General features: G+C 45.0%; 1 protein-coding gene across 3 annotated transcripts in view; it reads left to right on the forward strand.

Moving 5' to 3' along the window:
* The window catches only part of LOC119959312 (disco-interacting protein 2 homolog A-like), a 304,446-nt gene that overhangs the window by 251,637 nt on the left and 27,426 nt on the right, over window positions 1–25,383 (forward strand). For all 3 annotated transcript variants that reach the window (XM_038787623.1, XM_038787632.1, XM_038787638.1), the window contains exons 22-30: window positions 184–298; window positions 2,935–3,136; window positions 4,642–4,751; window positions 6,362–6,442; window positions 8,012–8,135; window positions 15,995–16,116; window positions 18,603–18,714; window positions 19,388–19,497; window positions 21,597–21,727. In XM_038787623.1, coding sequence (XP_038643551.1) covers window positions 184–298; window positions 2,935–3,136; window positions 4,642–4,751; window positions 6,362–6,442; window positions 8,012–8,135; window positions 15,995–16,116; window positions 18,603–18,714; window positions 19,388–19,497; window positions 21,597–21,727 — 1,107 coding nt within the window. The remainder of the gene's footprint in view (window positions 1–183; window positions 299–2,934; window positions 3,137–4,641; window positions 4,752–6,361; window positions 6,443–8,011; window positions 8,136–15,994; window positions 16,117–18,602; window positions 18,715–19,387; window positions 19,498–21,596; window positions 21,728–25,383) is intronic.

A 25,383-nucleotide genomic window follows, 5' to 3' on the forward strand; every position in this document is an offset into this window, starting at 1 on the left:
GTCACCTTATTAACCGAGTGATGTTCACATGCTGGTCTCCCCCCACCCACATCCAGCCCCCCAATCGTGATGTTTTTATATTGTTTATCTGAAGCCAGATTGAATCTAAGTGACTGGATCATAGAATATGCATATGCTCCCAAACAGGATTTTTTTTTTTTTTGTTGCCACTCTCTATTTTAGGATAGCAGTGTTTTCAGTGAATGTACTCCATGACGAACGCATTGTATTGGCGGCAGAACAGAGACCAGATGCCTCAGAGGAAGACAGTTTCCAGTGGATGAGTAGAGTTCTGCAGGTAATAAAGCTGGATTATCTTTGCAAGTGATTTTAAGAAAGAGTACTTAAAGCACATGGCCACCTGTCTTTTTATCCCACAAAGATCTTTAAGCACATGAAGTATGTCAGGTGTACATCGGTTTTTCTATTTTATTCTATTTGAAAGCCATATTATTATTTTGTTTATTTTGGTGTATTATGCCCCATTGACATGTTCCGATCATCATATGGACTAAAAAGAGATAAGAATTTGCCAGTGGCCGATGGAATTGCACAAAATTTCCCATTACCTAATGAACTCCACCTAAAATACAATTTGTATTTTTTGGCTCCTTTCTCCCTGCCACACCAAGACAAGTCTTTAGCGTCCTTTGAATGTCACCTCGCCAAGTCTTCTGGGTATCCCCAAACTGACTTCCAGCAACAAGATCCTCTCCGGCTGCACCTTGGTACTTACATCTTGGGCGGAATTCTCCGCAAGGTCCGACGCCGTCGTGAAACCCGGAGAGGTTCACGACGGCGTCGGTGGCTGCTCCTGGCCCCCTATTCTCCCACCCGGCGTGGGAGCGGAGAATCGCGCCCCTTAAGTCCCATCTGTTCAAGCAGACCAGTTCTCCCCTGCATCCTACTTGAGTGGTTAACAAAAAACAGTCTTTCCCCCCACTTTGCACAATAGCAGCTGTTTTCGATGCCTCTCCTGGCCTTTTGGAGTCTGAGAGTCAATGTCCAGAAAGACCAGCTACCCCTCTTTTGTGCCGAAGTGTGAAAACTGGGACTTGATCTTTTCATAGGTTCCAGCCTGGGCCTCTTTTTTTTCCATGACAGCCAGATCTAGTGGGGCTGTTTCTGGACAGAGTTTAGTATGATTTCACCATCCCCCATTTCAGGACATTGTTAGTTTAAAACATAATTACCTTACAAGATCTCGTATTCGCAACAACTGTTTCAGTTTTGGTTGCTCAAAAATGGTATATGCTTGTAACCATTTCAATAGGATAATGGTGAAATTATCAAGTGGCTCATGTAAAATGTGATTTGCACTAAATTAGAAATTAAATGAAACACAATGTTTACATCCTACGTTTATTTTCATTGCTTTAGAGTCAATAGTTACAACTATTAGCAGACAAATCTTTAATCTGTTTGTATAATGTTCTTCTGTTTATGATTTTAATACGATTAAGCAAGTTATATTGAAGTAGTATGCAGTGGAATGCCATACAAATGTGTGTGTTCAATAATGTAACCAACAACAGTTTCTTAGCTTATATCTCACAGAACTTTGAAGTATTCTCATGATATTTGTATTCAACTTTGGGACATTAGTGCATTCTGCTATCATGTCAAAGGTGTTTCCTTAAAGAGGTCTTGCATGTATATAGTCTCCTTTGTACTGGTTCTGCCGTATAAACATTGATGATTGCCTGGTTTCACCTTTAGCAGCTTAGGAGTGTTTTCCTTCAGGGCACTGTCATAATATCCACTCATGTATATAATGAGATGCAGACAGGCAGTGATTGACACATAGGATGACCAATGAACACACAACACAGAACAACCAATCACCAGACAGGACACCACCACTATAAAGCTCACAGGGCATTAAGACTCCCGCTCTTTTCGGGACCCAGACACTGAGACAGTCAGAGTGCACAAGTCAGTGGACGTTATTGCCATGTGGTAGCTGGTAGGTCTGGTCGAGCCAGTAAGAGGTCGTCAGTAGGATTAGTAGAGTGTCAACCCACAGCTGAACATATACAGCCATTCGTAATTTAATTAAAACCATGTTGGATCATCTCCGGTGTTAGACATTTGTTTCTAGCTTCCCTGCATCCAGTTGCAGTCGACGTCAAACCAACCCGCCTAACACATCAGGCAACTTGCTCTGTAGCTACAGGTAGCAGAGAACTACTGTTTGGGGACCTGTAGGTTACTCCTATCAAGGACTTCTTCCCTTTGTTATTTCTTATTTCTACCCAAACTGATTCCACGTCTTGACCTTCAGTGCTTATGTCATTTCCCTTTCCAGCACTGATCCCTTTCCTCACCAGCAGGGCTATGCCACCTCCTTTTCCTTTCACCCTATCTTTCCGAAATACTGCATACCCTTGGATATTCAATTCCCATACCTGGTCTCCCTGTAACCATGTTTCGGTAATCCCCACCAAGTCGTCATCTTTTGTTTCTATTTGTGCCGTTAGCTCATTAAGATTGTTGCAAATGCTTCTTGCATGTTCCACAAAGCAAAGAAGTCTAAATTGCAGTCTTTTGAGAAAATCTTTCCTGTCTCCTGTTCCCTCAGAAGTAAAAATATTTGTTCACACCTTTTAAGAGATTTAATTATATTGTCCAAGGCATCCTTGAAATTCCAGTGTCTGGTGGTCCTTGAGATAAGGACAGTCTGGCTGAGAGTAGTTGGAATCCACAGAAGAAGCCATGTTACTCTGGGAACCGTGTTGTAAAACTATTTTTGTCCATTTTTAAATGGGATTGCGGTTTGCTACAAATCTATAATATAATTACACACCTGTGGCAGGGTTGCAGAATGCAGTTAACGGCTGATTTAACATTCCTTTGAAGCTAATGAAGAGGAACTCACAGGTTCTGGCAAGTCTTCCGATTAAAGTATGATAATCACCTTCTGCTCGCTTCCAGGCTATCGACAGTATTCATCAGGTAGGAGTGTACTGCCTGGCCCTGGTACCTGCTAACACACTTCCCAAGACTCCTTTAGGCGGCATCCACCTATCCGAGACCAAACAGCGCTTTCTGGAGGGCCTGTTGCACCCATGCAATGTCTTGATGTGCCCCCACACCTGTGTCACCAACCTTCCCAAACCGAGGCAGAAACAGCCAGGTAGGTGTACTTCACCATAGGCCCTTCAGTGTACAGTACACTGTACAGTGTACAGATTTATTCTATTCATGTGTTAACAGCTCCCTTTTTTTTGTACTGCTGCTGCAGTATTTGCACGCTGTGTCAGTAGGTTTGGAGTTTGAAATTGTTAACACTCTTAAATAAATAACGCACATACTAGGTGCTAGTGTTAGCCCTATAAATGTCAGATAAATATTTTAAAAATCATTAGCCTATGATGGGTTTCTATTTTTCATTTGGGTATCCAAAAATACTTTATTCCTCCCTTTCCTCCAAAAAATTTAAGTTAAAAGGGAAATTGTTTATGGTACTTTTAGAAAAATAATTTACGAATTTCACTACAGGTTCTAAGCTTGGGCATTGGTTTTTGTTTATAATTATAATATCTCTCTTAAATTTATATTCTTCATTTTGTTTTTTTGTTGGTGGCATTAGGGATGCAGTTGGGAATGGTTGTCCACAGGATCTGATTCTATTTTGTGATCAAGACAGTAGATGTAGGTTCTAGTGCCCAAGATGGTGCCTGCATCGATGCACATCGTGGCTGGTGTTACAGGATAACGGTGTTTCAAACCTTGGGCCGCATTTTCACTTCTCTCGCCCGAGGGTTTCTAAGGTTCCCAACAGTGATGAGATTATGCAGCTCAACACCCGTCAGTGGTCAAACCTGCCCCCTCTGGTGCGGTTTTACAGCACCTGCTGCAATTTTGCACTGAACCAATAGCATCAATCACTTCTTAAACTGAGTAATTTCCTTTTGAATAAACATTGGAGGTTTTGTGTCAATGAGTCCTCGACCACCCTATTTACCTCATTGTCGAGTACCCTTTGAAACATATTTATATTCCCAGCTGACTACATTGGAGTGGAGTCCTCGAGAGCTTGCTACCCTCTTGGTTTGATTTGTCTTAGAGGACTGGAGGGTGTAACATATTGATTCCTCTGTGGGTGTGGTGGAACTGTACACATTAACCTTTACCTTTCATCTGTTTAAAAGGGGCAATGGAATAAGAACTATAAATTCATTTAAAAAAAAACCCAAATAAATCTGGTCCATGTGTCAGTCACTTAAATTTACAATATTACTGATGATTATGATGTCCTGGGAAACAGCTAATTAAAAATACAGTTCAGTGACAGCGTTTTGTTTTGGTACAGACTACCTGACAAAATAGCTGAAAAGTGACAACTTTATTTTCTTCCCATTGTTTTATTTATATATTTATTTCTAAAATATATTTAGAGTACCCAATTATTTTTTTCCAATTAAGGGGCAATTTAGTGTGGCCAATCCACCTACCCTGCACATCTTTGAGTTGTGAGGGTGAAACCCACGCAGACACAGGAAGAATGTGTAAACTCCACATGGACAGTGACCCAGGGCCGGGATTCGAACCCAGGTCCTCGGTGTCGTAGGCAGCAGTGCCACCGTGCCGCCCCCCCATTGTTTTATTTTTAACCCTCTCATTTGTTCTTGTATGCAGAGGTGGGACCTGCTTCCATGATAGTTGGTAACCTTGTGGCAGGGAAGCGAATAGCACAAGCTTCCGGCAGGGATGTCACCCAGTTTGAGGACAATGATCAGGCTCGAAAGGTATGGTGTTCTAGTGGAATGTAAGAATGATATTTTGAATATATACTACATTGTACTCTTCTGATTATAGGGTGTTATCAGTTTTGTGCTATGTGTCAAAGAGTTTTACAGCACGGAAAGAGGCCCTTCGGCCCATAATGTCTGCACCGGCCATCAAGCACCTAACTATTCTAATCCAATTTTCCAGCTCTTGGCCCATAGCCTTGTATGCTATGACTTTTCAACTAATACTACTTAAAAGTTGTGAGGGTTCCTGCCTCTACCATCCTTTCAGGTAGCGAGTTCCAGATTCCAACCACCCTCTGGGGTTTTTCCTCACACCTCTTCTAAAACTTCTGCCAGTTACCTTAAATCTATGCCCCCGGTTATTGATCCCTCTACTAAGGGGAAACGTACCTTCCTATCTACCCTACCTGTGTCCCTCATAATTTTATACACTTCATACACAGCCTTTTCTGCTCCAAGGAAAACAAGCCCAGACTATCCAGTCTCCCTTGATAGCTGAAACATTCCAGCTCTTCTTCAGAGCAACCTGAGAGTTCTTGGATAGTTGGAGGAGGTTGCAGAATGAAGGTGGGGCGCGGTCATGGAAAAAGGCGAATGTTATGTGCACGTTTTTCATTCTTAGATTTACTGAATGTTTGAAACTTATTTTGAAAACACCCAATCATGATGTACTCATGTGTGAAGCATTGGATTTGCATTTTCCATTTATGTTTTAGATTTGTGCAATAAAGGTTTCACGCTATACTTCAGATTGGTGGCCATTTTTTCTTTGAAATGAAAATCCGGATTTTACTGCCAAAATACTGATTTTTGGTATCTGGACCACTGTTGGGAAAGCTTGGCTGCTCTGTAAACCCAGGGAAATGAATTCTCTCTGTCTTCAAAATGGAAGGCCCGTGACCAAAAGTTGTGGTTTCAATGCCTGGTTGTTGGCTTATTCTACCCTGGCTAGAAGAACACCAACTGCTCATGCTGCTGCATTCCCCCGTTTGTTTCTAAATATCTCAACTGGTTGTGCAGCCGACACTGCTTTGCTAACTTGACACATCATTGTATAAGGTGTATTGAGAAGCAAGTCCTCCTCTGGCAGCTATTTGTTGCCACTTTCTGTATGATTGTTAGTAGAAACCAGAGCAATTCCCCCCCAACCTTTCCCGCAACCCACCCAAGTTAAATCCATCTACTCTGTCTTCCCCACCAACAAATCGAATACAAGTTTATTTTAAGGAGTTTCTTTCTGTTTGTAAAATCTGCTTTGTGCTGCCTTGAAAGTTGATGCATTATTCATTCTGACAAAAAAGGATTCATATTGTTATCTTTTTAAAAATAAATTTAGTGTACCTAATTAAATTTTTCCAATTTAGCGTGGCCAATCCAGCTAGCCTGCACATCTTTTTGGGTTGTGGGGGTGAAACCCAAACACGGGGAGAATGTGCAAACTCCACAAAGACAGTGACCCAAAGCCGGGATCGAACCTGGGACCTCGGTGCCGTGAGGCTGCAGGGCTAACCCACTGTGCCACCGTGCTGCCCCATATTGTTTGCTTTTAACAAATTACTTTGCTACCTTTGACTGCTTTGTGACATTTTCCCTTCTTTTCCCAGTTTCTTTTCTTGGCAGACGTTCTGCACTGGCGTGCTCAGACCACACCAGATCACCCCCTTTTTCTCCTATTAAATGCCAAGGTATGTTCAGACGAAAATGAGTTAATTCTTTAGAGATGGGGAATTCAAATCAGAATGTAATGAATAAGAGTTGTTTTGAAATGGCGGTGAGTGGTGTCTCGCAATTTCACCTGGAGTTGTATTGGTATTTTTCTGAAGATCCAGCAGGCTGAGTGAGGTGCGAGGATATCATGATCAATGGAGAATAATAAGTGGGAAACAATAGGATGCGTGCTTTGTTTTCAGTGGTATTTAACTCCTGAATACATCTGCTTAGCTGAACCTTAAGTGCATTTACCCAATGTTTACTTAAATGATCAAACATTAATTGACCTTTCCATTTTTAAATCATTAAGAATTTGATTTTATTGCCTCTAGTTTTAGTTGGCATGATGCACCTGAAGCTATCCAGCATAACTTATTTGACTTTGTGTGTACATCACCCATGTTGCTCCCAACATCATACACTAAATTTCAGATTTCACTACAGATGCAAGTCAATTTTAATACACCCTACATGTACAGAATTTACAGTGCAGAAGGAGGCCATGCGGCCCATCGAGTCTGCACCGGCACTGACAAAGAGCACCCCACTCAAGCCCACGTATCTACCCTAACTCCATAACCCAGTAACCCCCACTTAACCTTTTGGACGCTAAGGGCAATTTAGCCTGGCCAATCCATCTAACCTGCACATCTTTAGACTGTGGGAGGAAACTGGTGCACCCGGAGGAAACCCACGCAGACACGGGGAGAACGTGCAGATTCCGCACAGACAGTGACCCAAGCTGGGAATCTAACCTGGGACCCAGGAGCTGTGAAGCAACTGTGCTAACCAGTATGCTACTGTGCTTCCCCAGTTGTCAGAAATAACAAGTATTTCCCAATCTGTGAAATGTCTTGACCAAATGGTTATTAAAGACTGCCCTCAACTTGTATTTCTTAGAATCCCGACAGTACAGAAGGAGGCCATTCAATATATTACGCCTGCACGCACCCTCTGAAAGAGCACCCAACCTAGCATACTCCCCTGCCCTATCCCCGTAACTCCATAACCCCAACTAACCTTCACATCTTTGGACACTTAAGGGGCAATTTTAGCATGGCCAGTCCATCTAACCTGCACATCTTTGGATTGTGGGAGAAAACTGGAGCACCCGGAGGAAACCCACGCAGACATGGGGAGAACGTAGACACAGACAGTCACCCAAGGTCGGAATGGAACCCGGGTTCCTGGCCTTTTCAGTCAGGGTATCATGATAGTTCATTGAGCAATGCCATGGACCACCCTTTAAAATGCATATTTCATATAAGTGATATTGCGTATTGTAGAGAAAAGGGATAGATGGAGAAGCTAATGGGATTTGGGGGGGGGGGGGGGGGGGGGGGGGGGGGTCTGTGTTGTGTGTTAGAGTCTGACTTAATAGAATGGGTGGATATTCTAGGGGCAAATAAAATCTGTTAGGTATGGAATGCACGGATCACCAAAGTGCAGAGAGGAGAATAACATTTGAGAGAAATCTGTGGCAGCAGTTTGGCTTTTACATTGTGGAACTGTTTTTTAAAAACATAACGTTTTTCACCCTCCAGGGCACTGTGGCGAATACAGCGACTTGTATCCAGCTGCACAAGAGAGCAGAGAGAGTGGCTGCAGCCTTGTTAGAGAAAGGACGCCTCAACACAGGGGATCATGTGGCCTTGGTTTACCCACCAGGTAAACAAGACTGCCTCTTTCACACCATCTTTGTGGCTAAAAGGGCAGCACGGTGGCGCAGTGGGTTAGCCCTGCTGCCTCATGGTGCCGAGGTCCCAGGTTTGATCCCGGCCCTGGGTCACTGTCCGTGTGGAGTTTGCACATTCTCCCCTTGTCTGAGTGGGTTTCACCCCCACAACCCAAAGATGTGCAGGTTAGGTGGATTGGCCACACAAAATTGCCCCTTAATTGGAAAAAATGAATTGGGGACTCTAAATTAAAAAAAAATCTTTGTGGCTAAAGGGCATGTTTACTTGAAAAGGATTGTCGTTGAATTGGGTAGCTCCAGCAGCTGAATGTTTTGCACATTCATCCAAGTGATATGCTTTGGGATTTCTCGCCATTTGAGTCGAGGGAGGATTTTGGGCACCATTTCGCATTAGGATGTTAAGTTACACTTGGCTCTTGAGATACCAAATGTGCAACAGATCGCTGTGGGGCATTGCAGAATCAAACTCTCCACATAAAGTAGTAGATCCAGATCCAAATAAACTGGCTCATGGTGCTTTCAGTGTACCATGTCAGCTTGAGACAATGGAAATTTAATAATCTTTATTAATGTCACAAGTAAGCTTACATTAACGCTGCAATGACGTTACTGTGGAAAGCCCCTAGTTACCACATTCCGGCGCCTGTTCGGATACACTGAGGGAGAATTCAGAGTGTCCAATTCACCTAACAAGCAGGTCTTTCGGGACTTGTGGGAGGAAATGGGAGCAGCCGGAGATTTATCAATTATACGTTTCCAATGCCTTCATTGTTCGCGAGTAACTAGAGTTAAGTCCCAGGGGAATAACACTCGGTGTATTTAGCAGCTTGACAAACCATCTTCGAGCATTGAGCTGGACAGAGTCAAAGATCTAGCTTTTGGTTTCCTAATTAGCTGAGAAAAGGCACACTTCGTGCAGAGACCTGTGAAAGAGGTTAAGCACAGCATATGAGAGCTCCCTGCTTATGTGTAGAGCAACTAGTTTCAAATAATTTACAACGTGTATTTAGCCTGCCAACAGGGATAGTGTGACTTGCTTCGTTATTTACAAGCCGCATCTTAAATCCGCTGTGAATTGTATTCAGTTGTTCATTTCTCGTATGTAAGATAAATTATGACTAGTCTTGTCTCAGCATTTGTTGGTCGACTTCCAGAAGATAGAATCACAAGATGGCCACGTCCACTTTACAGAGTGTGGAAATTCATTGTTTCCAAACCCCAGGTGATGTTGAACCTGAGAGAGTATCTTGGGCAGAAATGTTTAACATTCTCACAGTTTGCCCACTTTGCTCAAACAACATGGCTCATCCAAGCAGTATTTATTCTATAATTGACAGTGTTCAACTTTTTATAGTGTTAAAATTGAAAATGCAAAAGTTAGATTTTAATCATCGCCAAAATCAAAATATTGTGGTTGCTGGAAATATGGGAAAAAAAGAAAATGCTGGAAATACTCAGCAGATTTGGCAACAGACTTGGAGAGAGAAATTAAATAAATGTTTCTGGTCAGTGATCTAATGTCGAAACTAGACTGATCGGCAAGAGGACAATGTTTAGGGCGACAAAGACGGTTACAGACCCAGGGGGGCGGTATGTCATGGTCAGCGGGGCCCTGGATGGGGCGCCGGTAGTCCTAGTCAACGTGTACGCACCCAACTGGGACGACACGAGCTTCATCAAAAAGACCATGGCAGAAATCCCGGACATAGCGACGCATCGACTAATCATGGGGGGGGGACTTCAACTGTGTACAGGATCCAAAGACGGACAGATCAAACCCCAAAACGGGGAAAACCTCAAGCATGGCAAGGGAACTCGGTCACTTTATGGAGCAGATGGGAGCTGTGGACCCCTGGAGGTTTGCCCACCTGGGGGAGAAAGAATTCTCCTTCTTCTCCCCAGTACACAACGTGTTCACCAGAATTGACTTCTTTGTGGTGGGGAAAATGGTGCTTCCAGGGATAGACAAAGTGGAATACTCCGCAATTGTGATATCAGACCACGCCCCACACTACATGGATGTGCGGCTGGAGACGGGAAGGGCCCAGCGCCCCACATGGAGGCTGGACGGTGCCTTACTAGCTGACCAGGCCTTCAGTGAAAGGATAGCGCGGGCCATAGCGGAGTACACGGAGAACAACCAAAACGGGGAGGTATCATCCTCCACGTTCTGGGAAGCGCTTAAGGCCGTACTAAGAGGGGAAATCATTGCCTTCAAAGCGCAAAGAGATAGGGAGGAAAGGGTGGCTGGGCAGAAGCTGGTCGACTCCATACTGGAGATAGACCGTAAATACGCCGAGGCCCTGACTGTAGAGCTCCTGGCGGAGAGAAAAGAACTACAAAGGAACTTTGACCTGCTCTCCACCAGGAAAGCAGTGCACCAACTCCGCCAGGCGCGCGGGACCCTGTACGAACACGGAGACAAAGCCAGCCGCCTGTTGGCACACCAGCTGAGAAAGCAGGCAGCCACCAGAGAAATTGCGCAAATCAGGGAAACCAGAGGCATGTTGGAAACAGAACCAGAGAGGATTAACAAAACCTTCAAGGCCTTCTACCAAGAGCTGTACACCTCAGAACCCCCAACGGGGAAGGCTGGGATGAACCGGTTCCTTGATGGACTGGACATACCAGTCGTGGGAGAGGGCAGGAAACGGGACCTGGAAGCACCACTAGCACTGGAAGAGATCATGGACAGCATTAGCTCCATGCAGACGGGGAAGGCGCCGGGACCGGACGGATTCCCGGCAGACTTCTACAAAAAATTCGCGACAGCGCTGGCCCCGCACCTGCGGGAGATGTTCACAGACTCGCTAGCTAGGGGCACACTGCCACCCACGTTAGCACAGGCCTCAATCTCGCTGATAGCTAAGAAAGACAAAGACCCAACGGAATGTGGGTCATACAGACCCATATCTCTGCTGAACGCAGACGCCAAAATACTGGCCAAAATCCTAGCCAAAAGGCTAGAAGACTGTGTACCTGAGGTGGTCACAGAGGACCAGACGGGCTTCGTCAAAGGTAGACAGCTTACCGCGAACATCAGGCGCCTGCTGAACGTGATAATGACCCCCTCCGGGGAGAGAACACGAGGTGATCGTCTCCCTGGACGCAGAAAAGGCCTTCGACAGAGTCGAATGGAAATACCTCATAGAGGTACTGGAGCGGTTCGGGCTTGGAACAGGGTTCACCGCTTGGGTAAAGTTCCTATACAACGCTCTCATGGCGAGTGCACGGACCAACGATACCAACTCCCAATACTTCCAGCTGCACAGGGGCACCAGACAAGGATGCCCACTGTCCCCGCTGCTGTTCCCACTAGCAATCGAACCGCTAGCAATCGCGCTCAGGGCAGCAAAAAATTGGAAGGGGATCCGAAGGGGAGGTAGAGAGCACAGAGTCTCACTCTATGTGGATGATCTGCTCCTCTATATCTCGGACCCACGACCCACAAAGCAGCATGGACGGAATCATCGCGCTCCTGAAAGAGTTTGGAGCCTTCTCGGGCTACAAACTCAACATGAGCAAAAGTGAGATCTTCACAGTACACCCGCAAGGGGGGGGGGGGGGGGGGGCAGCACTAAAGGGGCTGCCGTTCAAACAAGCCCGACACAAATTCCACTACCTGGGGATCCAAATAGCCCATGACTGGAAAGGGATCCACAAATGGAACCTCACCAGCCTGACGGAGGAAGTTAAAAAGGACCTGCAAAGATGGAACACACTCCCGCTCGCTCTCGCGGGGAGAGTCCAGACGATCAAAATGAACGTACTGCCCAGGTTCCTCTTCCTGTTTAGATCCATTCCGATCTACATCCCCAAGGCCTTTTTCAAAGCGCTGGACAAACTTATCATGGCGTTCGTATGGGGGTGTAAAAATGGTAGGATCCCAAAGAAGGTCCTACCAAAAACAAAATCCAGGGGGGGGCTAGCCCTCCCGAATCTACAATTCTACCACTGGGCGGCAACAGCCGAGCGAGTAAGGGGATGGATCCAGGAGCCAGAAGCCGAGTGGGTGCGTGCGGAGGAGGCCTTCTGCCTGGGGACCTCCCTCCGGGCCCTCGCCACGGCAGCACTCCCATTCCCACCCAAAAAACACTCCAGCAGCCCAGTGGTGACAGCCACCCTCCAATCCTGGAACCAACTGCGGCAGCAATTTGGCCTGACCAAAATGTCGGACAAGGCTCCCATCTGCAACAACCATAGGTTCACACCAGCACTGACTGACGCCACCTTCAAAAGGTGGAGGCAGGACGGGGGGACACTGACAGTCAGGGACCTATACACGGACGACAGGATCGCAACACTGGACGAACTGACAGAGAAATTTCAGGTAGCTGGGGGGAACGAGCTACGGTACCTGCAGCTCAAAAACTTCCTACGAAAGGAGACAAGGACGTACCCACAACCGCCACGACAGACACTACTGGAAGACCTACTGGACGCAAGTATCCTAGAGAAAGGGAACTGTAGCGACATGTATGACCGACTGGTAGAAAGGGACGACACCGTACTGGACGCAACAAGAAGGATATGGGAGGACAACCTGGGGATGGAGATAGGGTGGGGACTCTGAAGCGAAGCACTGCATCGGGTCAACTCCACCTCCACGTGCGCAATGCTCAGCCTGACGCAACTAAAAGTGGTACATAGAGCCCACTTAACGAGAAACCGTATGAGTAGGTTCTTCCCGGTGGTGGAGGACAGATGTGAACGGTGCCAAAGAGGCCCGGCCAACCACGCCCACATGTTCTGGTCTTGCCCCAGACTTGTGGAGTACTGGACAGCCTTCTTCGAGGCTATGTCCAAAGTGGTGGGGGTGAGGGTGGAGCCATGCCCGATTGTGGCAGTCTTCAGGGTTTCAGACCAGCCAGATCTATTCCTGGGGAGGAGGGCGGACACCCTTGCCTTTGCCTCCCTGATCGCCCGCTGTAGAATCCTGTTTGGCTGGCGGTCAGCAGCACCGCCCAGAGCTGTAGACTGGCTGTCCGACCTCTCGGAATCTCTCCAAATGGAGAAAATCAAATTCGCCATCCGAGGGTCAGACGACGGCTTCCACAGAACGTGGGAGCCATTCATGCAATTGTTCCGGGACCTGTTTGTGGCCAACGAACAAGAGGAAGAATAGTCGGGCGGCCAAGAATCAGGGGAAAATGGATGGGAATCGGGGGAAGGTTGCGGGGGGGGGGGGGCTACGGGTTCGTTATGGGGGTTTGATGGCTAGCTAAGGCCCAAAACCAAACTGTAAATAAATGCCAATAAACATGTGCCTCGGCCATATTGGGGAATGTAAAATATGTATGCTGGCTAAAGGGGGGAGGCCACAGTTATTATTACGAAGATGCTTACCTGTAAATATATATGTTAATTTTTGCGTGTTCTTTTTCTTTTCTCTCTCTAACAATTTGTAATTTGTTCAATATAAAACATGAAAACTGAATAAAAAACATTTATAAATTTTTTAAAAATTGTCGAAACTAGGTTTACTTCGGTATATACTGTTTTGGCAGTAGTATAGGTTGATTATCCTTTATCCGAAACCCTTGGGGCTGATTGCATTTTTGGTTTTCTGATGTTTTTGGTTTTAAGGTCCACCATATATACAGTAAGCCTCAGCATACTTGCATTACAATAACCTAAGCGTAGACTAGCTTAGTCTACAAATACAAGGTTGTTTCCCCATTTGCCAACGCTCTCATACCCTACTTCTTGCCTGTTAACCCTTATTATACCTGTAATATATTACCTTCCTTTATTAACATTTTTTAAATTTAGAGTGCCCAATCCCCCAACCGGTACATCTTTGGGTTATGAGGATGAAACCCACACAGACACTGGAAGAATGTGCAAGCTCCACGCGGACAGTGACCCAAGTAGGCAATGAAGTGGCAAATGAAATACAATGTGGAAAAGTGTGAGGTTATGCACTTTGGAAGGAGCAATTTAGGCATAGACTATTTTCTAAATGGGGAAATGCTTCAGCAAGCAGAAGCACAAAGGAGCTTGGGAGTCCTTGTTCACGATTCCCTTAAGGTTAATGTGCAGGTTCAGTCGGCAGTTAAGAAGGGCTAGAATACAAGATCAGGGATGTACTTCTGAGGCTGTATAAGCCTCTGGTCAGACCCCATTTGGAGTATTTTTAAAAAATAAATTTAGAGTACCCAATTAATTTTTTTCAATTAAGGGGCAATTTAGCGTATTCAATCCACCTACCTTGCACATCTTTGGGTTGGGGTGGAACCCACGCAAACACGGGGAGAATGTGCAAACTCCACACGGACAGTGACCCAGAGCCGGGATCGAACCTGGGACCTCGGCACCATGAGACTGCAGTGTTACTACTGCGCCTCTGTGCTGCCCACTATTTGGAGTATTATGAGCAGTTTTGGGCCCTATGTCTAAGGAAGAATGTGCTGGCCTTGGAAAGGATCCTGATGTGTAGATGCCGGTGTTGGACTGGGGTGAGCACAGTAAGAAGTCTTACAACACCAGGTTAAAGTCCAACAGGTTTGTTTCAAATCACTAGCTTTCGAAGCACTGCTCCTTCCTCAGGTGAATGGAGAGGGAGATTCCAGAAACATCTATATAGACAAAGTCAAGGATGCAAGACGATACTTTGAATGCGAGCATTTGCAGGTAATTAAGTCTTTACAAAGCCAGAGAGAGGGGTCACCCCAGGTTAAAGAGGTGTGAATTGTCTCAAGTCAGGACGGTTGGCAGGATTTCGCAAACCCAGGCCAGATGGTTGGGGGTGAATGAAGTGCAACATTAATCCAAGGTCCTGGTTGAGGCTGTGCTCATGTGTGCTGAACTTGGCTATAAGTTTCTGCTCGGCGATTCTGCGTTGTCGCACGTCCTGACGGCTGCCTTGGAGAACGCTTACCTGAAGATCAGAGGCTGAATGCCCTCGACTGCTGAAGTGTTCCCTGACTTGGAAAGGGTCCAGAGAGGTTCACAAGAATGATCCCTGGAATGAAGAGCTTGTCGTACGAGGAACGTTTGAGGACTCTCAGTCTGTACTCGTTGGAGTTTAAAAGGATGAGAGGGGATCTTATGGAAACTTACAAGATACTGCGAGACCTGGATAGAGTGGACGTGGAGAGGATGTTTCCACTTGTAGGAAAAACTAGAACCAGAGGACACCATCTCAGACTAAAGGGACAGTCCTTTGAAACAGAGATGAGGAGAAATTTCTTCAACCAGAGGGTGGTGAATCTGTGGAACTCTTTGCTGCAAAAGGCTTTGGAGGCCAAATCACTGAGCGTCTTTAAGACAGATAGATAGGTTCTTGATTAATAAGGGGATCAGGGGTTATGGGGAGAAGGCAGGAGAATGGGGATGAGAAAATATCAGCCATGATTGAATGGCGGAGCAGACTCGATGGGCCGAGTGGCCTAATTCTGCTCTTATGTCTTATGGTCTTATGAACCCGGGTCGGGATCGAACCCGGGTCTTCAGCACTGTGAGGTTGCAGTACTAACCACTGCGCCGCCCACCTTCCATTATTAATATACCAATTAATTGCATAGCAGTTCCAAAAAAAACATTGGCTTTTTGGGTGTTTTTGTTTGTTGGACGTATGAATAAAGGATATTTGACCTGTGCATTGTACAGGCAGGGAATAGTGGGACTCTCTCAGCTTAGTATGAATTGGCACAATTTAATTTTGTTTCTGTATCTATAAACGTGGTACACTGGTCAATTTGCCACACTTCATCAATGCCACACTTCATTAATGTAGATTCTGTAATGCCTCCCACGGCCCAGTTTCCAGAGTAACCTCTGAGAGGTTACTGGACCACAACAAACTGTCTCATTTTGCTTTCTCCTCCAGGTATCGACCTTATAATGACATTCTATGGGTGCCTGTATGCAGGATGTGTGCCTGTCACTGTGCGACCACCTCACCCCCAGAACCTCGCCACCACTTTACCCACTGTCAAGATGATTGTAGAGGTATGGTATCGAACAATTCCTGGCACCTTTCTCTGACATAATTTCATACTGTTACTTTCAGATCTTGAGATCACTTAACTGTAGGAATTATGCCATTTACAATGTTGATTTGGAAGTTGATGATGTATTTGTTCTACTATACCTTGCAAAGGAATCCTCCAAACACATAGACTTGTCCAAACCAGGATCTTTATTGAATCACATGTGGTAAGATAGCGAATCTGCTACAAAGCAAGTTATCATGGAATCTTCTTATACTTCTCTGGAACTACACCTAGCACAACTGTTCACGTGTATGTCTTACTACCATTTCCTACAACCATCTGTTGATGGTGGAATGTGCCTCCACTTATATGGGAGTCCCTGGTCACATAACCACAGCCTTGATTCTGCATGGTGTGTCTTCACTAGCACCTACTGGTTTGAGGTTGCACACCATCGATCTATGATATTGCTAACAAGCAGATCATCACAGATGTGGAATTATAACATCAGCTGCTTGCCACCATATAGTAGGTTTAACTAAAAGTCTTAATACTATTAGCTATGTTGGCACCTTGAATGAAAGAATCACACGGCAATCCATATGATGGAATAATTAATGGAGCTGTAACACAACTCTCTGATTTCCGTAAATAGTGAGTAAGTGCTCATTATATCGTGAGGCATGCGAAAAGTAGTAATCTCACTTAGTCACACACACAGACAATTATGTCACACGTTGCTGTTATTTATATACGGGGAGCATAGCTAATGGGGGTCATCTTTTAGTAAAGCAAGGGCTTTACTAAAGTTATGCCATGATGCACTGTAGTGCCTATACAGAGGGATCTGCTGATGGTAGTACACCCTGTATTCTTTTATTGTAATGTAGAGAAAATGATTGATAGACATCTATAATCTTCTGCTGTATGTAAGAAATTTGGCTGAACTATAAAATAGTTACTGCAGTTTTACATTGCTCTTTTGAAAGTAGCCTGTTTATACTACCCCCTTATAGCAATGTTGATGTAATGTGTAAGAACAAAGATTCTGGATTGAAACCAGCTCTAAACATACTTGCTAAATTGTGGCTTGTTCAGTAAGTGCATTCGACTGAAGTAAACTAATATTGGTATTCCAGTGGCCTGGTTTATTCCATGGTCGCGCAGATCTCGTACTCAATAAAATATTATTTTTCTGGTTTATAGTCTGAAATACTGCTTTCTACCTCCAGTGTAAAGGGGAAACACTTATCTAACCAGGTTCTGAAAAAGTGAGAGTCTTTGCACCAAATAATTGTGTCAAGTACCATGTTTCAATCATGACTTAGTTGGTCACATTCCCATCCCTGAATCACAGGACACTGGGTTTAAGTCCAACTCCAGGGTTTGAGCACAAAATCAAGGCTGACATTGCAGTGCAGTACTGAGGAAGCACAGCGCTGTTAGAGGTACCATCTTTACAATGAGATGTTAATTTAGGCACTACCTGCCCACTCGGGTGGATGGTAAAGATCCCATGGCACTATATTTATCCCTGTATCTTGGCCAATACTTATCTTCTCTCTCCCCCCCTCCCCCGCCCCCCACCCCACCCCCCAAAAACACAAAACAGCAGATCGTGGTCATTATCACTTTGCCATTTGTGGGAGCTTGCTGTGAGCAGATTGGCTGCCATATTTCCTACATAACAACAGTGACTACACTTCAAAGGTACTTCATTGGCTGTAAAGGGCTTTGTCTCCATTTGTGAAAAGTGCTATGTCAATGCAACTCTTTTCTTTTTAAATGGGATGTGGAGTTCAGGATGAGCTCATTTATAAATATTATTTCACACCTGACAAATATAACCTCAGACTCTGCCAGGCTAAACTTGGGATAGATTCCACTAGATCACCCAACCAACTTTACCTGGTACCTTCAGCTGCAAAGTTACCAAAAGGAAAATAAAACTATTGTATATTTACAGTATAAAGTCAGAACATTTTCTCTTTGGCACAACAAGGTTCAGACACAGCTAACAGTTGCCACCATGTTAAGATTCTAATTTATTGAGGCTCATGTACATCAGAATCAAAAAACATGTTGCTGCTGTGTTTAATTAATTAAAGTAACTTAACATTCATGTTGGAGATAAAAATAAAATTCATAGTGGCTGCAATTTTAAAATAAAACTGATTGAAAATTCCTCCCGAGCTATTCCCTTCTCTGATGCCAAACCCCAGTTGACTTGCTTTGCGTTTTCAGCATCTAATTTTATTTCTGATTTTGGTTTACATGATGTAAGAAAGGTAAAGCAATTAATTTGCATGAAAAATAATGTCATGTTGTGGTGCCAACTGCAAGAATTAAGCGTCGGAAAAAGAATGAATAGTTGAGTGAATGAGCTGGTGTTTTAGGCAGCTCAAGCCTTTGTATGGTACATCCATTTTTACTGTACAAATTCGGGTCATTAACTAAACATCCCGCAGCGGTCTGGTCACTTTGTTCCTTTTCTTCCTCCAGGTCAGCAAATCTGTCTGCATACTCACAACACAGGCTATATTAAAACTACTCCGCTCGAAGGAGGCAGCTGCAGCTGTGGATATCAAGAGCTGGCCCACAGTTCTAGATACCGGTAGGCTTCTGTTATTTGTTGAGCAAATAATAAGTCAGCTGGATAATATTTTAGATCTATTTGGACAGGTTTGTGATATTACAAGAGAGTTTAGAGTTATGGGGGACATGCCAAGATCCGATCAGCCATGATATGAATGGTGAAGCTGACTAGAGTGGCCGGATAACCTACTATTCATTACGTTTTATTTCTTAAAACAGGCTTTCATGTTTAGCAATCTTTTCATGAAAATTTAGATTAAAACTGTTACTCTGTACCTTCGTTTGTTGACTGTAAGATGAACTCAATAACTTGTATCAATCTTCATCTCACTAAGAAGCTTCTGGCCACCTTCAAAAAGCCTATAGTCACATTAAAAAACAACTAGATATTGGACTCACTGCTCAGTGTAAGATTCTCTGACAACTTATGGTAGTTGCTAACCCTGCTATACTCAAGATCTGTATCTAGGGCATATGTGAGCCTTCTAAATTACACCTTACACCTTATTTAACTACATTTAACCTGTTCCAATCCATGTCTATTTTGTTCCTTGTAGGTCATGAATGATTGATTGGGGAAACTATTATGTGCGAAATAGAACTGCCTAACTTTTCTTGGTTGGTTTAGGATTGGTGCTTAAGATTTGTATTAATAATGTTTAATTGATTTTTGGCATTTGTATTTGAATTAGATGACTTGCCCCGAAAGAAGCCTCCCCAAATATACAAAGCACCAACACCTGAAATGTTGGCATATTTGGACTTCAGCGTATCTACGACTGGAATCCTTGCAGGAGTGAAGGTATGGAGTCAGTCTTTACTTTGGGCATCTGCATACGGTAACTGAGGCAGTTGTGACATTCGGAAATCGGCAACTACACAGCATAACTTGATCTTCCATGCATCTCACTGTTTAAATGTTTTTCATTGAATATTCAGTTGATGGATTATGCTTTGGGAAATACAGTAGTAATTTAAGCCTGCTCCCAGTCTGGGTACAAGCTGAAACAAGTCAAAATATTGTCACAGATCTGGGGCGAAATTCTCCGGCCCCCCGCAGGGTCGGAGAATCGCCCGGGGCCGCCGAAAATCCCGCCCTCGCCTTGGCAGAAAATCTCCGCCACCCGGGAATTGGCGGGGGCGGGAATCGTGCCGCACTGAGCGGCGAGCCCCCTGCGGCGATTCTCCGGCCCGCGATGGGCCGAAGTCCCGCCGCTGTGAGGCCTCTCCCGCCGCCGAGGTTTGAACCACCTCTGTGGCGACTGCGCGAGCGAGGTCCTTGGGGGGGGGGGGGGGGGGGGGGCGCGGGTGGATCGGACTCCGGGGGGTGCCCCCATGGTGGCCAGGCCAGCGATCGGGGCCAGTGCCGTGGGGGCACTCTTTCTCTTCCGCTGTCGCCACGGCCTCCGCCATGGCGGAGGCAGAAGAGAATCCCCCAGCTCGCATGCGCCGGTGGTGACGTCAGCGGCAGGTGCCGCTGACGTCACCACGGGCGCATGCACGAACCGGCGAAGGCCTTTCGGCCAACCCTGGCGCCGGGCGGCGGGCCTGAAAGGCAGCTGGTGCCGGTTTTCGCGCCAGTTGGCGTGGTGCCAACCGCTCTGGCGTGGGCCTAGCCCCCAAAGGTGCGGAGAATTACGCACCTTTGGGGAGGCCCGATGTCGGAATGGTTGGCGCCACTCCCGTATGCCGGGACACCCCGCCACGCCGGGTAGGGGAGAATGCCGCCCCCGGTAAGTGGACATATATTACATCTTACCAATGAAACAAGACTCCGGTACCATGAAGGCATGCTTTTTAAATGTCAGCTGTGACACTTTTCCGTTTTGATCTATATGTCCATGTAGTACTAGAATTTGAAATAGTATAAGTGCCTAAGTTCATCAGTATAAAAAAAAACTGCTTGAGTTAGAAGGAAACTCCTGCATCTTTCACAACAGTAGAATATCCCATAGTGCGCTGTAGCCAATTAAGTATTATTTGAGGTATAGTCAGTGTTATAAACACAATAGCCAATTTTCACTCCGCAATGCCTTCATGATCCAGATAAGAAACTGGATAGTGCTGTTCGTGAAAAAAATATTGGACATGAACTACAGAGAACTCCCCTGCTCACCGTTGAATAATGCCAGGGGGTTTATTTTTAATGTACCCTTTGTTTATTGTCTGATCTGAAAGACATCTCTAATAATTCAGCACTCCCTCAGCCTAGAATTTGAGTGGGCCTTTAACCCGTGATCTCCTGTCCCAGGTGAATGTGCACCCAACTGAAGCATAGTTGACATGGTTACTGGAGAATGCACTTCACATTTTACCCCCTGCCCGCAGAAAGATTTGCATCGGCTGCCTGAGAATCTAACTTCATAAAATCATTACTATCATGAGATTTCCATCATTTCACTACAGCTTTTGTCTGCTTTATGGTGCTTATATGGTGAAATACTTAAATCATTCCAAGCCAGTTCTTTTGTTTGCAATTACAAGTGAGCAGTTCACATGTTGTGATGAAAGGGTCTTCAAAATGGCTGACAAGAAATCAACACAAATACGTCTAATGTTCTATGATGAAATCTCATTGCCTAACTATGGGCTGCGATAGCTTTAACTTTGTAATTTACGGGGGGGGGGGGGGGGGGGGGGGGAGGCATAGGAGAGACGAGTAAGGGTGGTTGGGGAAGGTGGCATTGTTTGTGTAAGGCATGTTGGCTGGGATTTGTGCCGGGGGGTTTGTTCGTTATATTGTGTTTATGTTTCTGTTGAAATTTGATGTTTACAATTGTTAAAATTATAAATGCGTCAATAAAATATTTTCTAAAAAAAAGACTTTGTAATTTACATTGGGGAGAAGAAAATCTAGATATATGCCTCTTTTACTTTGAGTATTGTTCTTATTGTCAACAGATGTCCCATGAAGCAACAAGTGCCATGTGTCGCTCAATTAAGTTGCAGTGTGAGTTGTACCCTTCCCGACAGATTGCAGTTTGCCTTGACCCGTACTGCGGCCTGGGTTTTGCGCTCTGGTGTCTCTGCAGGTAAGACAATTGTTCCTAAAACTCATCAAACTTATTGATGTAGATTGAACTGCAATAACTCTATTCCTCTATGGTAATTGCATGATTCACCAATGTGTATCACTGCCAGAGACTGAAGGTGCCTGCAACCATATTTTAACTAAGTAGGTGACAAAGCGAATGTGAGACAGAGACAGCAGCATTGAAGCCCTGTCTGACAGGGCCCAGTATTCAGTCCCTCAATGAGCAAAGCTGAAATCTGAATTTAAACCCTAATGCAACCATCTCCTGCTGCTGTAGGCATATATGAATTGTATGGAACTGCAGGGGCGGCATGGTGGCGTAGTGGTTAGCACTGCTGTCTCGCGACACCAAGGCCTCGGGTTCGATCCCGGCCCTGGGTCACTGCCCGTGTGGAGTTTGCACATTCTCCTCGTGTCTGCGTGGGTCTCACCCCCACAACCCAAAGATGTGCGGGTTGGTGGATTGGCCACGCTAAATTGCCCCTTAATTGGAAAAAAAAAAATTTGGTACTCTAAATTTATTTACTTTTAAAAATTGTATGGAACGCAATCATTATTTCCCAGTATTTATGATCAATTAAAAAAAGTTTTTAAAATAAATTTAGAGTACCCAATGTCTAATTCATTTTTTCCAATTAAGGGGCAATTTGGCGTGTTCAGTCCATCCACCTTGCACATCTTTGTGTTGTGGGGGCAAAACCCACGCAAACACAGGGAGTATGTGCAAACTCCACACGGACAGTGACCAGAGCCAGGATTGAACCTGGGACCTTGGCGCCGTGAGATTGCAGTGCTAACCACTGAGTCACTGTGCTGTTTATGATCAATGCTAACTCAAATCAAGGACAGATGTTTGGGCTCAGAAACAGCATATTGTAAACCAGTGCGAGAATCATGGGTTAGAAGCGTGGGGGGTTGGTGGAGGGAAGTGGGGCTGGTCAATGTGAGGGATCTGCATTTGGAGGAAGGATTCGCCAGTCTGGAGGAGTTAAGGGAGGGGGGAGTGAGTTCTGGTATCTGCAGGTTAGGGACTTTGCACGAGAGGTCTGGAGGGGGTTCCCTAGGTTGCCGGGATACACCCTGCTGGAGCGACTACTGCTTCCGGATGTGAAACGGGAGGGATGAATTGGGGTTATATGCAAGTGACTGGGGGGGATCAGGGAGCCGAGCGGGTGGTGAAGATCAAGGAGAAATGGGAAGCGGAGTTGGGAGTGGAGATCAATTTGGGAGTATGGAGTGAGGCACTACGTAGGATAAACGGGCCCCCCTCCTGTGCAAGGATGAGCCTAATACAGTTTAAGGTGGTGCACAGGGTGCATTTGACTCGGGCGAGAATGAGTGGGTTCTTTCAGGCAGTAGCAGATGAGTTTGAGAGGTATGGGCGGGGGCCAGCAAATCATGCGCACATGTTTTGGGGTTGCAGAAAATTCTGGCCGGGGTGTTAGTGGAGGAGGAGGTGGACCCGGACCTTTTGGTGGCGATGTTTAGGGTTTCCGAGAAGCGGGAGCTTATGGAGAGGAGGAAGGCCGATGTCATGGCCTTCGCCTCTCTGATTGCGCGGCGGCGAATTTTACTGGAGTTGTGATGGACGTCGCCACTGGGCGTGGCGGCTTGGTTTGGGTGGCCTGTACGACTTCCTGCAGTTGGAGAAGATAAAATATGAGTTAAGGGACTCTGCAGAGGGGTTTGAGGAAAGGTGGGAAATGTTTGTGATTGTGTTTGAGAAGCTATTTGTTGTGGGGGTGGGGGTTGAAAACGGGGGATAAATGTGTATAGACTGTATAGTTGATTGCTGGTAGTATGTTTTCCCAGGATGTTTACTTGCTGTAACCTGTTTTGATAAATGTTTATAATAAAATACATTTTTAAAAAACATATTGTAAACCACAGGTTTTTTTGTGGTGTTTATACCATGTGGCAAGTTTTATTTTCCGTTCTAAGGACGCCATAAGATCATAAGAAATAGGAGCAGAATTAGGCCACTTAACCCATCGAGTCTGCTCTGCCATTCAATCATGGCTGATATTTTTCTCATCCCCGTTCTCCTGCCTTCTCCCCATAACCTCTTATCCCCTTTTTTAAAATAAATTTAGATTACCCAATTATTTTTTCCAATTAAGGGGCAATTTAGCATGGCCAATCCACCTACTCTGCACATTTTTGGGTTGTGGGGGTGAAACCCACGCAAACACGGGGAGAATGTGCAAACTCCACACGGACAGTGACCCAGAGTCGGTATCGAACCTGGGACCTCAACGCCACGAGGCAGCTGTGCTAACCACTAGGCCACCATGGTGCCCTCTGATCCTCTTACTGGTCAAGAACCTATCTATTTCTGCCTTAAAGTCACTCGGTGAATTGGTCTCCACAGCCTTCTGCGGCAAAGAGTTCCACAGATTCACCACCCTCTGGCTGAAAAAATTCCACGTATGGCATGATTTCATTGTGTGGTTTAACAACATATTGGTGAATTAATCCGTAAAAGTTGAGTGAACTGGGGTGAGAGTTCAAGCTTGCAATCTTTTACATCAGAATTCCTACTTCTGCATTGGTTGCCGGGGGGGGGGGGAGAGGAGGAGAAGGAGAAGAGAGAGTGGGGTGGAGGGCGGAAAATGAGAAACGTTATTTAAACTATTTTAAAAATGGCTTGAGTGCATGTCTGGTGACTGGTCACTCTCCCACCTTTGCATGGCAGGAGAAGAATCAATTAAGAGGAGGTCATTTAAATTTAAAGAGCTCGACATCACTCACCTGAATGCTCGACTCACTGGGACCTGCAAAGAGATTTCTGCTGTTAATGTCAGCTGGAAGTAATACTGCCAGCGATTTTAGTCCTCTGTTTTATGGCAGTGACTCTGTGAGATAAGAGGATTGAAAGTAGACAGAATAACAGTGGCAGAATATCATCTATGTTTTCATCTGAATGATTAAATAACAGTACTACTGTATTTTATGTTCTGGGGAACATTGTTGGTGCTGACTGAACAATTGTTTTTCATCTTCTGGTGATTTATTTTGGGCATGAACGATATTTACATCTGGATTTGTGCATCTATTCAAGCTCACATCTCTGAATACAAATGTGCCATCTTCATCAGCTTGAAAATGCTTCATCTAATTTTAACCAAATGTTGGGTGTATTTTACATCAAACAACTTCCAAGGCAGGCCTGCTGGAAATAAGCATGAGTCATTTGTACATTTCTGAATGCTGAAATGTTGCAATCTTTATCTATACTTTGAACATGTTGAATTTTCATCCTCCTGGGCATGTTTAGCACAGGGCTAAATCGCTGGCTTTGAAAGCAGGCCAGCAGCACGGTTCGATTCCCGTAACAGCCTTCCCAAACAGGCGCCGGAATGTGGCGACTAGGGGCTTTTCACAGTAACTTAATTTGAAGCCTACTCGTGACAATAAGCGATTTTCAGTTTTCATTTCATTTCATGTTGCATCATTGAACAGATTTTCAAATCTTTAACTTGTGGTGTGCATGTTTGAACAATGGACAGTATTGTTTTGAGGTGTGGGAACCCCACGCTTGTGTTGTCAGGTTCAGTAGTATTTTGAATTATTTTTATAACTCTTTTTTTTACCCACACAACCATGTTCATATTTTTTTTTAGCATTACTCATTTTTTTGGTGAAATGTTGAAA

Source organism: Scyliorhinus canicula, chromosome 2, assembly GCF_902713615.1.
Source record: "Scyliorhinus canicula chromosome 2, sScyCan1.1, whole genome shotgun sequence".
Taxonomy (NCBI): Eukaryota; Metazoa; Chordata; class Chondrichthyes; order Carcharhiniformes; family Scyliorhinidae; genus Scyliorhinus; species Scyliorhinus canicula.